Source organism: Eubalaena glacialis, chromosome 3 (assembly GCF_028564815.1).
Source record: "Eubalaena glacialis isolate mEubGla1 chromosome 3, mEubGla1.1.hap2.+ XY, whole genome shotgun sequence".
Lineage (NCBI taxonomy): Eukaryota > Metazoa > Chordata > Mammalia > Artiodactyla > Balaenidae > Eubalaena > Eubalaena glacialis.
Window position 1 is genome coordinate 34,063,648 of NC_083718.1, and position 17,164 is coordinate 34,080,811.

General features: G+C 35.9%; 1 protein-coding gene across 2 annotated transcripts in view; it reads left to right on the forward strand.

Annotated features, from left to right (window-relative positions):
• Positions 1-17,164, forward strand: part of RBBP5 (RB binding protein 5, histone lysine methyltransferase complex subunit) — a 34,900-nt gene that overhangs the window by 8,104 nt on the left and 9,632 nt on the right. For both annotated transcript variants that reach the window (XM_061185497.1, XM_061185495.1), the window contains exons 2-10: positions 2,638-2,663; positions 3,506-3,678; positions 11,268-11,408; positions 12,212-12,374; positions 13,564-13,673; positions 14,740-14,859; positions 14,948-15,101; positions 15,199-15,270; positions 15,908-16,025. In XM_061185497.1, coding sequence (XP_061041480.1) covers positions 2,638-2,663; positions 3,506-3,678; positions 11,268-11,408; positions 12,212-12,374; positions 13,564-13,673; positions 14,740-14,859; positions 14,948-15,101; positions 15,199-15,270; positions 15,908-16,025 — 1,077 coding nt within the window. The remainder of the gene's footprint in view (positions 1-2,637; positions 2,664-3,505; positions 3,679-11,267; positions 11,409-12,211; positions 12,375-13,563; positions 13,674-14,739; positions 14,860-14,947; positions 15,102-15,198; positions 15,271-15,907; positions 16,026-17,164) is intronic.

Consider the following 17,164-nt stretch of genomic DNA (forward strand, 5'->3'; position numbering starts at 1 on the left):
TGGCTCAGACGAGCTTAGTCTTTTTTATACACACTTTTTCTTTGTGTTCCTTTAAACTCCTTATTATAATCCTGTTAACTAGGATGACCCTCAAAAAAAGGGAAAGAAAAACAACAACACCTAAAACATAAAACAAAAATACAAAATCAGGGGTATCTGTGTTGAAGGGTAATCATACATTAAAATGGTCCCAGGATTCTGGATTCTCTCAGAATCTTTTTGTTGTTGTTGCTTTTTTGGCCACACTGCGCAGCATTCCGGATCTCAGTTCCCTGAACAGGGATTGAACCTGTGCCCTCTTCAGTGGAAGCTCAGAGTCCTAACCACTGGACTGCCAGGGAATTCCTCTCAGAATTTTAAATATGGCTTTCCCATCTCTGAACACAGCAAGTCATACTCTGCTCCTTCCTGAGTACTTCATATTTTTAGGTTGTGGTTTTTTGTTTTGTTTTTAATTTTTTAATGAATACGCCTTTTTTCTCTCAATCATGTGAATATAGATCTATATTATTGCTTTGGAAATATATATAAGATATTTTGTTAATAATACATATTATAATACATATATTACATATAATACATATAATATGTGTAGTATTTAAAAAACAAACCTTAAATATGTTAATGTTTGCATAAGCATATAGAAATATATGGAAGCTTTTACCTTAGTGAGTGGGTTGCAGGGAGGAAACTATCATTTTTTAATTACACATATCTGTATGACCTACATGTATTACTTTAGTAATTTTAAAAAGGTTCTTTCAGAATAACCTATCTTAATCTGGTTTCAGCTTTTCATTTCATTCTTGTCTTTAGTATTTGAATGCAATCAGACACTGAAGTCTGGTGCACATTAGAGAAACCAAAATAATTGCCTTTTGCGGGGAGCAGTTATTCACCTTTATTTTCATCTTTCTTTTAGTTTTCTTAACTTTAGGGCCTGTATTTCTTCTGATTAGTTTTAATGTTTTCACTGTTTTGATTTCTATTAATTTTTATAAAAGACAAAATGTAATAAAACTGGTTTTCAGACTTTTTTTTAAAATCAAGTGTCTTTTTTAAAAAAATTGAAGTACAGTTGATTTACAATATTATGTTAGTTTCAAGTGTATGACATAGTGATTCAATATTTTTGTAGATTATACTCCATTTAAAGTTAGTATAAAGTATTGGCTATATTCCCCATGCTGTACAGTATATCCTTATAGCTTATTTTATACATAGTAGTTTGTACCTCTTAATACTCTATCCCTATATTGCCCCTCCCCCTCCCCTTTCTCCACTGGTAACCATGATTTTGTTCTCTGTATCTGTGAACCTATTTCAGTTTTGTTATATTCTTTCATTTGTTTTATTTTTTAGATTCCACATGTAAGTGGTGACATATAATATTTGTCTTTCTCTGACTTATTTCACTAAGCATAATACCCTCCAGATTGATCCATGTTGTTGCAAATGGCAAAATTTTATTCTTTTTTATGGCTGAGAAATATTTTATTATCTATATAAATATTCATAGCTATATAAATATTCATATATATACACATATTCTGCATCTTCCTTACCCATTCATCTGTTGATAGACACTTAGGTTGCTTCCATATCTTGGCTCTTGTAAATAATGCTGCTATGAACATTAAGGTGCATGTATCTTTTTGAGTTAGTATTTTCATTTTCTTCGAATATATACTCAGGAGTGGAATTGCTGGATCATATGGTAAAAAACTAAAAATAGTGAACTTATTTTTTAGGTGAAATCTTATTTGGATGTCCTAAATGTAAAACAGCTTTCTTGGATCTGTAGTTCTCAGAGTATAGTTTAAATGTCATGCTAATAAAATGTTTAGGTAATAACATAAGTAAATACTGATAAAGATGTAGCTACTGCATTAAACTTCTAAACATTAAACTTCTGACAAGCAGGCAGTATCATGCTATAGCTCAAAATGTTTATCACTAATGTATAAATACCAAATTTAATATAGGAAAAGTATTCAGGGATGTCTGTACCAAAATGTTATTTGCTTAAGAAATTAATACAGAGAATTGTGTGTTTAACCAACTACCAGATTATGTTACAGCCTAAGTGCTATTATTAGGAAGGGAACCCTGTTGGTTGGCTGTTCTTAATAAAGGTTTTAAGAGAGTAGTTGGGATTTAAGATAAGTTGACTGATTTGATTTTTTGAAGTTTGTTACATAAAAATAATCGTAAAAACACCCCATTACATGTTTACATTAATAACATTTTTATGAAAAATAACTTTTCTAAAACAAAACTTATTTAGTGAGAAGAGTGGCATTGTTTTGCATTTTTACAAATCTCTTTAATGTTTGCCTAAATATGAATAGAAGTTGGCTGGATTCTGCGTTCATACTGTTTCAGTATCACAGCTCGTATAGCCTCAGGAGAACTCATCTGTAAACTTGTGGAATAATGAGAGTAAAAAGGCACATACCATCTTGTTGTGATAATGAAAATAGGTATGACCTCATGGAGTCCCTGAAAGGGTGCCAGTTCTTCATCCACACTTTGCAAGCCACTACTGTACACTGTTTGTGAGCCGTAGTTGTGAGCTGTAGGATTCCTGGTATGTTGCACATGTTCCATCAACTCTCTTTCTTTGCTTTGTTGCAGAGTCCTTTGGGCAGAATTATCCAGAGGTAAGAGTATTGTATTGTGATTTTAGAAAACGGTAACTCCCTAGCTTTTATGTTTGAGTGGAAACTACCTTTTCATCTTTATTTTTTTTCTTGACAATAGAAGCATTAAATATGATGATCTTTTGCTATAAAAGGGAACTAAATGTTTAATTTTGAGCAGGGGTGGAAGTAGATAGGCAACGTTGGCTGGAAATTTCAACATAATGTTGTAAATCTTACAGTTCATTTCCCTTTAAATTAAAAAAATACTTTTGATTGAAGCATTTTTCACAAACAGTACTATCACCTTCATGTGAATTTTTTTTCTGTGTGCTTTTATAGTTTTGATAAGTGTTTTTCCATAGTAATAATACGTATGCTATAAGTGTGCTTTACATGTAAAAATATTTTGTAATACTTGGAGTGTGTTTAGTGTAGTCATGATTATTTTAAATGGCTTGATATTAATATAAATTTATTTGACTTTCCTCATGTTACACAGGGGTTTTGTTTTATTTTTCTTGGAATAAATTTCAAGAACTATGATTACTTGATCAATAAGATGACTCTTTTAGTGAATCCTGTTTTATTTTGCCTAATTGCCTTCCGGAGAATTTGTACGAAGTTATAGTAGTAATGTAAGGGATTGGTCACATCTGTTTCTAAAAATTCTCTGTTAGCTTTTATAAATATTTCTCCATTTTGGCTAGTTTAATAGATATGAGAACACACATAGAGATTATTTTGGTATACATCATAATTTAAATTCAAGAGAATTATCATAGATGTTAGAGAAACTTTAAGAAATAATTTGGATACCTGGGTATTATTGTCTATATTCTTATGTTCATTTTAATCTTTAGGAAGCTGATGGAACTTTGGATTGTATCAGCATGGCCCTGACTTGCACCTTTAACAGGTGGGGCACACTGCTTGCAGTTGGCTGTAATGATGGCCGAATTGTCATCTGGGATTTCTTGACAAGAGGCATTGCTAAAATAATTAGTGCGCACATTCATCCAGTCTGTTCCTTATGGTAAGGAATTTTAATGTTAATGTATTAAATATGAATTAAATCGGGGGGATGAACGGTGACTGTGTAGTTTCCAGTCTCATTAGATAATTTTCTTTTTTTAAATTTTTTTAATTTATTAATTTATTTATGGCTGTGTTGGGTCTTCATTGCTGCACGTGGGCTTTCTCTAGTTGTGACGAGCGGGGGCTACTCTTCATTGGGGTATGTGGGCTTCTCATCGCAGTGACTTCTCTCGTTGTGGAGCACGGGCTCTAGGCGTGCAGGCTCAGTAGCTGTGGCGACGGACTTAGTTGCTCCGCGGCATGTGGGATCTTCCCGGACCAGGGCTTAAACCCGTGTCCCCTGAATTGGCAGGCGGATTCTTAACCACTGCGCCACCAGGGAAGCCCTCATTAGATAAATTTTAATATTTAGAGTTTTAAATATACAGCCATTACTAACATAATTTCTCATAGCTTATGGAGACCTTGAATCCATGCTGCTTTCAGCACCTTTGGGGGGAGAAATTCATTGTAATATGGATCTGTATCAGGCTCTGTCTGAGAATATTTCAGTACTGAAATGAGGCATTTACAGATTGCAGCTGTAGTATATTTGTGATATTGACCTTTCATTTAGAATAAAAAAATCTTGGTTAGGAGGGCAGCTTGGAAGTCAAAGTGTCCAGCCTTGCCCATCTTCTTGAATTACAGTAGTTTTAGTGATCACAAACATGCCTGTTCCTTCACTGAATTGTAGTTATTAAGGCTTTCCATCAAATATATTGAGCTGAAATCGGGTATTATATAAATCCCATTGATTTCATTCTTATTCTCAGGGACTGTCCGTTTCAGAAAATTTTATTTTGGGGCAGCACTTCTTTTAAATGAACTTGGGACCAAAAACACCTAATCAGATCTAGATTTATTAAACTAACATATTTCCTTTTGTCGAAATATAAGCAGCAGTGGTATTATAAAGCACTGGAATGGGAGGAGGCCTGAATCCCAGTCTAGGTTTGGCCACTGGATTGGGAGGAGGCCTGAAACCCAGTCTAGCTTTGGCCACTAATGAACTGGCGGCTTTGGCCAAAATGTTTCTCTAATATGCAAAATGAGAGAACTGGCCTGTATGATTTCTTAGGTTCTTTCCAGTTCCTTTGCATTTTGTTTATTTTTTTATTGTTGTGCTCTTGCAATAAAGATTTAAGTAGATACATACATTTTTATCAGCTTTATTAAGAAACATATAATTCACATGCTGTAAAATCCACTCAATTAAAATGTACATTTCATTGTTTTTTATATATTCAGAGTTGTACAGCGATCATCACAATCTAATTTTAGAACTCCTATCACTAAAAATATACATGTATTTTTATTATAAAATAATTCAGAAAATTATGGAAAATACAGCAAAGTAGAAGATAGAAGACTATCTCCCATAGTCTTACCACTCTGATATTACTACTGTAAGTATTTTGATTTGTTCCTGTATATCATTTTTAAAAAGCATAGGACTTCCCTGGTGGCGCAGTGGTTAAGAATCCACCTGCCAATGCAGGGGACATGGGCTCGAGCCCTGGTCCGGGAAGATCCCACATGCCACAGAGCAGCTAAGCCCGTGTGCCACAATTACTGAGCCTGCACTCTAGAGCCCATGAGCCAGAACTCCTGAGCCCACGTGCCACAACTACTGAAGCCTGTGCACTTAGAGCCCGTGCTCCTCAACAAGAGAAGCCACCACAATGAGAAGCCTGCACACCGCAATGAGGAGTAGCCCCCGCTTGCGCAATTAGAGAGAGCCTGCGCGCAGCAACACCCAACACGGCCCAAAATAAAAAATATAAATTAATTAATTAATTTAAAAAATTAAATAAAAAGCATAGTTTGTAAGTGTGCTATGTTTTATTTTATATTTTGCTCTTTTCCTGTCTAACACTGTGACCAGACATTTTCCTGCTTGTGTAGCCTTTAAAAACTTTTTTTTTAACAGCTAAATATCTTCTGATAGATAAACCATAATTTACTTAACCATTTTTGTTTCTCTGCTACATAATGTTCAGTCTTTGCACATAAAGTTTTTCTCTCATACAATCATTTCTTCAGCAAACATTGAACATGAATTATATACCAGATACTGCTTTAGGCATTTACGATTAGGGTTAGGGTTAGGGTTTTGGGGACACAAAAACAAGTAAGGAGAAATTCTTGATTGGTAGGGGGAGGTACATGTGCATACAGCTACATGTACTAAAGCTTTGTAGGTCCTACATAAGAACTATATTTGAGATTTAGTGGAGGCAAAAGTGCAAAGGAGGAAATGATCAATTGTACTGGAGAAGAAGTGTGGTCAGAAAAGCCTTCAAAGATGAGGTAATTTCTAACCTCAGACTTGTAAGATGAGTAGGTGTTTGCCAGTTGTATTCCAAGCAGAAGGTGCTGTACAGGCAAAAGCACATCACCTTGAAACAAGCATGGTAAGATGGGGAACTGCAGGTAGTTCAGATTAGCTGGATTGTGGTATCAGAGATGTGATATGGCAACAGCCAAGGTAAACAGGTCCTCATGGAGCACATTGTGTGCCACACTATGAATTTGAGCTTTATCCTGTAGGTACTGTGAAGCCATTAGAAGATTTTAGGAAGGAAAGTGACACGATGAGCTTTTTATTTTAGAAAGATCTTTAGAACAGCATGTGGGAAAGAGATTGAAGGGGACAGTGAATGAAGCTAGGATTGCAGTGGCCTAGGCTAGAGCTGATGAGGATGGGTGCAGTAGGAATGGAGCTGAATGGTACAGATGTGAGAAATGGTAGAAATAAGAGGTCTTAGGCATTAATTAAATAAGGGGTGTAAGTGAAGTAGAGAAGTTAAGATGATCCTCAGGTTTCCTGCTTGGATGAAGATGTTAAATGTAAGATTTGAGGGTGACAGTGGTGAATTTGAGATCACGGTTGTGTGTCTCCTGTTGTATTTTATTGCAAATAGTTGTTTTGTGAGTATCTTCCCTGGAACATGGTAGGTGCTGTGATACGTGAACCTTGTCTGCCATTTTACTGTAGCATTATACCTGGTATGTAGTAGGCATTCAGGTACTTGTTGGATGGGTGGGGATATCTTAGTGAAGATGCCCAATAGGCATTTGATCTATGTGTTTTCATTAGTGTAGACTTCCAAAAGTATGTTACTGCTAGGTCAAAGGGTTTGAACAATGAGAGATTTTCCCCCTCTCCCCCCAACATTTTAAAACTTTTTATCACAAAACTTGATTATTAAGAACTTTAAAACATTCAAACAATATATGAGTATATAGAGTAAAAAATGAAAGCCCTTTGTCTACTCCTTAAGATAAGTAGTATTAGAGTATATGGAATATATCTTTCATCTGTAAGATATATCTGTATCTCTCTCAGCATGTATAAAAATAAACATACACATATACATGTGTATGTTTTTTAAGAAATGGAGACATACTATATATTTTGTTTCTTAGCTTGCTCTTCCACTTAGTATATAGTGGATGTTTTTCTGTGTTGATATATGTGTGTGTGTGTACATATGATATGTATAGTATTGCTTAGTATATATGCATCATAATTATTTAACTGTTCCCTAATTTTTGGTATATATAAGTATACATGAGAGTTATGATCAGTAGTTATGTGCATTTTGCATTTTTCTTTGATTCAGCCTCATTTAGAATATAACTATGTATTATTTTAATTGTTGTGTAATATTTGAACATGTTAGGGACTAAGAAAATTTCACCAAAGAGAGTTTTGGGTAGGCATGATAGCTGTCTTCAACTATTAAAGAACTGACATGTGCAAGACAGAAAAATTGACCTAAGGAGAAGAAGCAGGACTAGTAGGTAGTGAACGGGATTTATAGGGAAACAAATGTTACCTTAGAATAGAGATGAGCTCCCAAGCAAAGGTGCCTATGGATGGGATGGACTGCCCAGGAAAGAACTTACCAGTGGGACTGGCCCTGCTTCATCTTGCTGTCTCTTCATAGGGATGCTACAGAAGATATTCAGTCACTGGATACGGGCCATAGGTAGAACGAAATGATGTTTAAGACTCTAAGATATTAGACTTAGTAAAGACCTGTCTGTTTTTTGGAAAGAAACAGTATTGTCAGATGTGAGGATGTATGAGTATCCCTAATTCTTGAATTTACGGAATTTGGAATTGAAGAATATATTGTTAGTTTTAATGGGAAAACCCCTCTCAGTTTCACCTCTGATTATAATTTAATTACTAAAAATAGATTTCCCTCTATTATAACAGAAATACAAGCCTGCTATGAAAGAAAAAGTTATTAAAATGCAGAGGGTTTAAAGGAAAAATGGAATTATAGCTAACATTCTGTTTTGTAGTCAGATTGTGGTAAAATGCTTAGGGAAACAGCAGCAGAAGCTGTCCCTTGTTTCTTCCCATTCCCAATATTCCAATAATGTCCCATTCCCAGTGTACTTCCATTCATTTGGTTTGTTTCTCTTGATATTTGTCTTCATATTTCTAAAGTATTTATGCATATTACTTCTTCTTAGTTTGTTAATTTCAAGAACTTATCCGTGACTTTTTATTACAGTATATGTGAGTTTTATCTCACCCTTTTACCCTCCCATCATCTACTGAAATTGGGTGGACCATTGGCTTTTTTGTTATCAACCCTCAAGTTACAGTATCTGTAGGCATCTTCTTTTTTAGGTTCACATTCTCCAGAAAGATCTTGTAATTGACTGGGAGTGTTCTAGAGGTTGTGGGAGAGAGGCACCTGAGTCCTTTGTATGCAGACTTGAGATTAGTCCCTCCACATTCACTTCCTCAGTTTACTCCTGCCTTCCTCTGCTGTGAGTTACAAGTCTGGGAATACATTTATCTTGTCTCTAATATAATTAATGGTTTTTGAGCACTTACTGTATTGTACTGAGAGTTTTATATGTATTAATATTAAGTCTCTCAAGAGTCTGCAGGTAGCTACTATTATTATTTCCATGTTGTAAGTGAGAAAATTGAAGCTCAGAAGGGCTGTATCACTTGCCCAAGACCACACAGCTAGAAGGTTGTAATGTCTAGGCTTGAGCATAAATCTGACTTGAGCCTCTGTTCTTAACCATGGAACTGTGTTGCATCCTCTAAGTTCCTCAGTAGCAACTCCTCTTCATTGCAAAATTTGAATAAAGACTGATTTGGGGTTTCTTTTTCTGTTTGTCTCTTCTGTTTTTCATTTCTCTGTTGTCTTTTTTGCCTTCCTGTGGGTTACTTGAACTATTTTTAGAATTCCATTTTGATTTATCTGTGGTATTTTTTATTTTTTTAAAAAATTTATTTATTTTTGGCTGCACTGGGTCTTTGTTGCTGCTCGCAGGCTTTCTCGAGTTGCGGCGAGCGGGGGCTACTCTTCGTTGCGGAGCACGGGCTCTAGGTGCGTGGGCTTCAGTAGTTGTAGCACGCAGGCTCAGTAGTTGTGGCTCAAGGGCTCCAGAGCACAGGTTCAGTAGTTGTGGCGCACGGGCCCAGCTGCTCTGTGGCATGTGGGATCTTCCCAGACCAGGGCTCGAATCCACGTCCCCTGCATTGGCAGGCGGGCTCTCAACCACTGCTCCACCAGGGAAGCCCCTGTAGTATTTTTTAGTGTATTTCTTTGTATAGCTTTACAATGGTTGCTATGGTATATACATAACTTATCATAGTCTACTGGTGTTGACATTTTACTAGTTTAAGTGAAGTATAGAAACCTTCCCTTTACATCCCTTTACCCTCCCTTGTTTATAGTATAATTGTCTTAAACATTTCCTTTATGTATATTGATACCTATATAAGTTATAATTTTTGCTTCAAACATCAAAACTCTAGAAAAAAGTATTTAATTTTTTAAAACCCTTTTCATTATTCTTTCTTCCTGATGTTCTAAGATTCCTTCTTTTATTGTTTCCTTTCTGCTTAGAGAACTTCCTTGAGCTGTTCTTTTAGGGTAGATCTGCTGGTGACAAATGCCTTGATTGCCCCTTTGTTCTTGAAAGTTAGTTTCTCTGGATGTAGAATTGGGGATGACAGTTCTTTTCTTCCAGCACTTGAAAAACTGTCACTTTCTTTGGACCTTCATGGTTTCTGGTGTGAAATCTGCTGTCATGTGAATTGTTGTTCCCCGTAGGTAACGTGTCATTCCTCTTTCTGCTTTCAAGATTTTTTTCTTTGTCTTTAGTTTTCAGAAGTTTGTGTCTTGGAGTGGATTTCTTTGAGCTCATCCTGTTTGAAGTTTGCTTAGCTTCTTGAGGCTGTGTGTTTTATATCTTTTGCCAAATTTGGGAAATTTTCAAACATTATTTCTTTTTTTTTTCATGTTTATTGGAGTATAATTGCTTCACAATGTTGTGTTAGTTTCTGCTGTACAACAAAGTGAATCAGCTATATGTATACATATATTCCCATATCCTCTCTCAACCATTATTTCTTCAAATACTTTTAAGCCTTACTGTCTTTCTTCTCTCCTTCCAGGACTCTGATGCCATGGATATTAGATATTAGATCTTTTGTTATAGTCCCACAGGTCCCTGAGGCTCTGTTCATTTTTTTCATTCCATTTTTTCTCCTATTGTTCAGATTGGGAATTTTTTATTCTGTCTTCCTCTTTTCCATTGGCTGCTGAAGCCATCTTTTGAGTTTTTTATTTCAGTTTTTATATTTTTCAGTTCTAAAATTCCCATTTGGTTCGTTTCTCTATATTTCTATTTCTTTGCTGAGACTTTTTTTTTTCCATTTGTTTCAAGCATGTTTGTAATTGTTTGTTGAAGCATTTTAATGATGGCTGCATTGACATCCTTGTCGGGTAATACCAACACCTGTGTCATCTGTGTGTTAGTATCTGTTGATTGTCCTTTCCTAGTCCTTTGGCTCTTCTGGAGACTTTTTGTGTGTGTGCCCATTGATGCTAATGGGTTGTTGGCATCTCCGTCACCTGGTCCAGGATATATGAGGCAAAAAGAAAATCTGAGGACCTCACTGCTGTGTCGTTCCTCATATCCTGTAGTCCCTAGACAGTCTGTCTTCTCTTTACCTTTTTATGTTTGTTTTCTATATAATGTTCAAGATGTTTAACTGTACTTAGCAGGAGGAATTAATTCCTTCCTTAATTCTTTTCTTAATTATTTTAAATAACAGATACCTATCTGTACTGGTTCGTTTATACTATGATAGTGCTACTTCTGGGACAACTTCAGAAAGCTCAACTACTCCTCCCCCTCCCCCCAAGGGGAAGAAAACCTGTTTTTTGTTAAATCAACACTTAAGGGCCAGCTGATTTTATACTTTTCTAAAATGTTTGAGTCTCCCTTTTTTCACTGAGCCACTTGTACTGTTATCTTGAACTGTTAAGAGCTTCTATGACTAGATATGAAGATGTCATGAAAACATTCTTTTTTATTGCTTAGTTAGGAAAGCTTGTTGTGGATTTGAGTATATGTTTAAAAAATAAAGAAGAAGAAACGTTGGTGACCCATGCAGTTAGGGCAATAAGTGAGACTCATGCATTTTTATATATAAGGGTGGTATGATATACTTTAACTTAGAATATGTGCTAAGTTACCCTTTTTCCTTCTCAGCTGGAGTCGAGATGGTCATAAGCTCGTGAGTGCTTCCACTGATAACATAGTGTCACAGTGGGATGTCCTTTCAGGCGACTGCGACCAGAGGTTTCGATTCCCTTCACCCATCTTAAAAGTCCAGTATCATCCGCGAGATCAGTATGTTTAATCTGTGCTATTCTCTCCTGGGGTGGGTCTAATTCTGTCTCCAGGCTCATGACAATTTCAGTTTAAGGTTTTAGGATGCAAAAGCCCACATCTCTTCAAACCTCTTCTATATAAAATAATCTTTCCAGATTATCTGGATCTACTGAATAGATTTTAAAGAGACTGTTGTAGTGTATAATTAAAAACTGGCCTATGTTAATTAAGACTTCAGAAATGGGCAAAGGTAGAAATAAGTATAATAACGCTTCTTTACCTGGGGTTTTCCTCCAATTTGAATTTCTTTAGTACGGGAAACAGTTCATTATGAAAACTATATTTAAGAAAAAGAGCTACCCATCATTCTATTACTGAGATATAACTATTTTCATTTCTCTAGGTTTTCTTTTAGTCAAGTTCTCTTTAAGTATAAAGCTTATTGTATAGTGCTTCATAACTCACAAAGCACTTACTAGCTCACAAAGCATTTGTCTATTAGATGTACACAAATATGTATTTTTACATAGTTTTAATTGGTATTTTGCCTTTCACTTTATTTCATACATATTTTACCAGTTTGCTACATCTTCATATTTATTTTTAATAATTACATTTTATCTTGTCATGGTAAGATCTCATAACTTTACTCAGTCATTTCCCTATTATTAGGAATTTAGAGTTTAGGCTTTTTCACTATTTTAAATATGCTTGGGCTGGGAGAGTTGATGAGGTAGTAGATAGGAATTACAGAAAAGAGCAGAGAGTCAGCCTTCTGATATCATAGCAACAGCCAATGTACTATTCATATTTTTAAACAGGAACAAGGTTCTCGTGTGTCCCATGAAATCTGCTCCTGTCATGTTGACCCTTTCAGATTCCAAACATGTTGTTCTGCCCGTAGACGATGACTCCGATTTGAACGTGGTTGCATCTTTTGATAGGCGAGGAGAATATATCTATACAGGAAATGCAAAAGGCAAGGTAAGCCTAGAAGCTTAGAAGCTGGTGAAATAACGCATCAGTCATCCTGTGCATTGGCTCATTTCATGTTTGCTTGTTCTCCTTTCTTTGAAATTTCTTTTATCCCTTGACTAAGCATGCCTCCTGCCTGTGGCAAATATAGCCTATTTTTCTCTCATGCCTTAATAATTTCTGTTCTTTGGATTTAGAGCAGTCAGAGGTTATTTGACCTAGAGAAGGATGGGGGGCCTTTACTGGATGCTAGTAATGAAAGGCCATTACTAAATTATAAAATTTAAAAATCATATCATCAATGGAATACTGCTGATAAAATGTCTGATATCTTGGTCTGCAAATATTGTACACTTTAGGCTAGCTTAATCTATAGTTTTGTGTAGTAAGTTGGGTTAGGTGAGCTTTAGGGTCCTTTTCAAGCTTATTAGAGTTTGAGTTCCATTGCACTTTGATTTTTTTTTTTTTTTTTTGGACTGGGACGTATGGGCTAGTATAGTTTCATGGCGACTTTAGAGAGTGGCAGTTTTTTTTTTTTATTGTGGTAAAATGCACTTAACAAAATTTACCATCTTAACCATTCTTAAGAGTACAGTTCAGTGGTGTAAAGTACATTCACATTGTAGTGCAGTCATCACCATCGTTTATCTCCAGAGCTCTTTTCATCTTGCACTCACCTTGTACTTACTAAATAATAACTTGCTATTTCCTACTCCCTTTCACCCCTTGGAAACCATCATTCTACTTTCTATCTCTATGAATTTGGTTATTCTAGTACCTGTATAAGTGGACTCATCCAGTATTTGGTTTTTTTGTGACGGGCTTACTTCACTTAGCATAATGTCCTTAAGATTCATTCATGTTGTAGCATGTGTCAGAATTTCCTTTCTTTTCAAGTCTGAATAGTATTCCATTGTATGTATGTGTCACATTTTGTTTATCTGTTGATGGATACTTGGGTTGCTTCTACTTTTTGACTCTGGATAATGTTAAACATTATCTTTTAACAATAAGTTAAGACACTGTCCTTTAATTGAAGAGGTCAAAGGCAATAGCAGTTGATCAAGTTGAATACATGGGAATAGAGATATTTATATTAATATTTTCACCCAGTCTTTGCCCAGTTTTAGAAACAGAAGCCAAATCTAATTACTGTAAGTTATCAGAATACTTATTATTTTTCTCTTTTAAACTTTAGATTTTGGTCCTAAAAACAGATTCTCAGGATCTTGTTGCTTCCTTCAGAGTAACAACTGGAACGAGCAATACCACAGCCATTAAGTCAATAGAGTTTGCCCGGAAGGGCAGGTAAGTGAGACCTGTCTTTTTAGAGACAGTTTTAAAAGTGAGTAGAATGCAAAAATACGTTGAGATTCACAGTTTTTGTGTATATTATACTTAATTTTTTTAAAGGTTTACTTAAAAAATAGTTATAGAAACTGTCACTATCTGGTTCTTAAGTTGATAAGATTTACTGCTTTGAGCCAGCAGTCACATCTTATCGGGAGGTTAACAGGCAGTTCCTTTACAGAAAAGATGTCTGAGTGGTCTGTGCATAGAACCAGAATGCCTGGCATGTGGTGAGCACTGGGTAAAGATGAGCTGCTATATTATAATCAGAGTTGATGTCACAGAATTCACGTAGTAACTGAACATGCACTTTACTTACATAAAACCTATTTATTTACCCTTTTAATTTCAGATGTTTTTCTGATAAGTTTGATTACCCAGCTAGAAGTAGATTTATGTATCAACAGAAACAAGAAGGAAATAGGTGTCAGTAAGAGAAGTAACAGTCATCCTATTTTGTATGGGAACCACCATACATACTTAGAGGACATTCATGTTCAAATTCTCTTGAAGCAAGAGACAGTTAGTAAAGTCTGTAAGAAGGTGGTAAAATAACTTGTATTTTAGACAGGTTTCCAACACTCAGTGTTATCACAGTAAAAAATTGGACAATCCAGAATGATATATTTAGTTTGTTAACTCATTAAGAATATATTGTATATAAAGCAGGCCAGAGGAATGAAGTATTTATATATATTTAACTGTAAGCTTCTGAATTCGGGAAACTGGTTTCATTTTAGAGGTTTTGGATTTTAGTCAAATACTGCTGATTAGTTTGTGCGTCTATGGTTCAGGGATTACACAGGAAGGGAAGTAAAGCGTTTTCTCACTTCACGTTATATTTTGACTTGGAAGGTGACAGGTAGATACATAAGTAGTCTAGTCTATTACTTAGATTTTCACTCAGTCTCTCCCTGATTTGTTAGTTGTCTTATGGTACTGTTCTAAGTAACTGGTAGCTATGGAAAATGTTAACAGGAACAGATTCTGACCTCTGGTGTTGATATTTTTATCCTTTCTGTAGTTGCTTTTTAATTAACACAGCAGATCGAATAATCAGAGTTTATGATGGTAGAGAAATCTTAACCTGTGGAAGAGATGGAGAGCCTGAACCCATGCAGAAATTGCAGGACTTGGTGAATAGGTATGTATCACAACCTAGAAGAATATGTGGTAATTCATGGCCTGGGGTCAGGTTCCGGTTCTACTTGGGTACTTTCTTTGTCCTTTAGGACCCCATGGAAGAAATGTTGTTTCTCTGGGGATGGGGAATACATAGTGGCAGGGTCAGCCCGGCAGCATGCCCTGTACATCTGGGAGAAGAGTATTGGCAACCTGGTGAAGATTCTCCATGGGACAAGAGGAGAACTCCTCTTGGATGTAGCTGTGAGTAGGATGAGAGGTTGCTGTTGTTACTTATGTAATACAGAAAATCTTGGATTCATTCTTAGAACTGATTTTTCTTTGCTTCATTAAAATTTAGTGGCATCCTGTTCGACCCATCATAGCATCCATTTCTAGTGGAGTGGTATCTATCTGGGCACAAAATCAAGTAGTAAGTATTTTTCTGGTTTAACTGCTTTGAAGCTAGATACCCTTTCCTTTTATCAAAGAACTTTACAACTAGTAAGCCCAAAATTACCTTTTATACTTTCTTTTCCATATGATTCTTCTAATTAAATAATTCAGTGCATCTAGTTTTGCTTTATTTTAATGGTAAGGTCTTGGTCCAAAGTCAATTTACCAGCTCTGTTTTCAGGGAGAAAATCTAGTGTACTTCCTGGTACGTTTTTCTGTTGCTCATCTGAGATAGAGTTTTCTTGTGCTTTTCTTATTTTCAGCTCAGTTAGCTTCTGTTTTACATCTTGGTTTTATTTTGAACACCGTTAATTATATTTGTAATCAGTGTACTCATAAGAAAACGTAACATTTTACCTCAGAATTACATCTTAAAAAGATTAAAGAAGGCAGTTATTTATGAAAGAACCACAGTTAATAACATGGAATGTTTAAGATAGGAAATGCCTTAAGGTAGTAAAACTGTAGATACCTAATTTTTATTATCTGCCAAATTTGATCTCAGAATTTTGAGTCTCGTTCATGCTCAATCCTTTTATTTATATCATTAATGTCTAGGTTACAGACCGCTGCTTTCTCATACAGTTAAGTAGTATATTTTGTTTGTGGCATAGGAAAATTGGAGTGCATTTGCGCCAGACTTCAAAGAATTGGATGAAAATGTAGAATATGAAGAAAGGGAATCAGAGTTTGATATTGAAGATGAAGATAAGAGTGAACCTGAACAGACAGGTAATATTTCTCAATTGCAGATAGTATTTCCCAAAGGAAAAATGATTGTTTTACTCAGTACTCATTCTTAATTTGTGTTGAAAATTCACTTCAGCACTTAGTCTAATTTTTTTTTCTAAGCTTACACAGTTATGACAGTGTTTTTTGAATATTTATTTGTAAGGCATTGACTCAGGGCTTACATGGGCATTACTAGGGCTCAAGCAGCTCTCTTAACGTTGCACTTTGTATTTCCTGACTAATTGCAGATGATTAAATGAGGATTTGCATGGGGCACCTAACAAAGCCACCCACACGCTGGGTGCTCAGCTGCTGTTTGGGTATTGTCACTCCTTTGTCAGTAAGGTGAAGGTAAAGAGCATGGGCTCTGGAGTCAGACTGCCTTGGGCAGAATACTTATTCTGTAAACCTAAACTTCCTTTTCTGTAAAGTAAGGATAACAATAGTACCTGCCTTTTAGGGTTGTAGGGAAGAAATGAGGTAATTCACGTAAAGGGCTCACTATAGTGTCTAGGCCATAATGAGCATTCAAATGTTCTCTTCTACTATGATTATGATCGTGATCATTGTTATTTTTATCTCTTGGCTTCTGAACTTCTAGATAGGAAGTTACTTGAGAATAAAGATTTCACTTTATAGCCCCATCGTTGTCTAAACACAGGGTTTTGCGTCTGGCAGGGGTTTGTGTGTATGAATGCTTAATGTGCCCAGTTGGCACTGTCAGCTTGAGTAATTAATGCCATGGGTCATTGACCGCTGGGCCACTTGATGGTGTCAGGAATCAGGGAATTGGGATTGAAATTAGTTCTCTCCAGCTTGAAAGTGCTGGTCCTCACTTCTGTGATATTAGATAACTTACATGCCTCCTGTGTCTTAGGAAGACCGTCAGGGCTGCAGTATATTCTGGATTGTATTAGTGTTATTGGACTGTGTTGTACGAAGCCTTCCCAAACTTCCGCAGAAGTTGTTTCTCCTTCCCGTCTCCTTGGCACATTGCACATACCTTTACTGTAGCACTTACTGTATGGAACTGAAATTATCTGTGTGTATCTGTCTCCCCAATTAGACTTCTAAAATTTTTACTGAAGAACCGTTCCCAACTTTCTGGGGGATTGCTCTATTCCCGGTGCCTAGCGTGT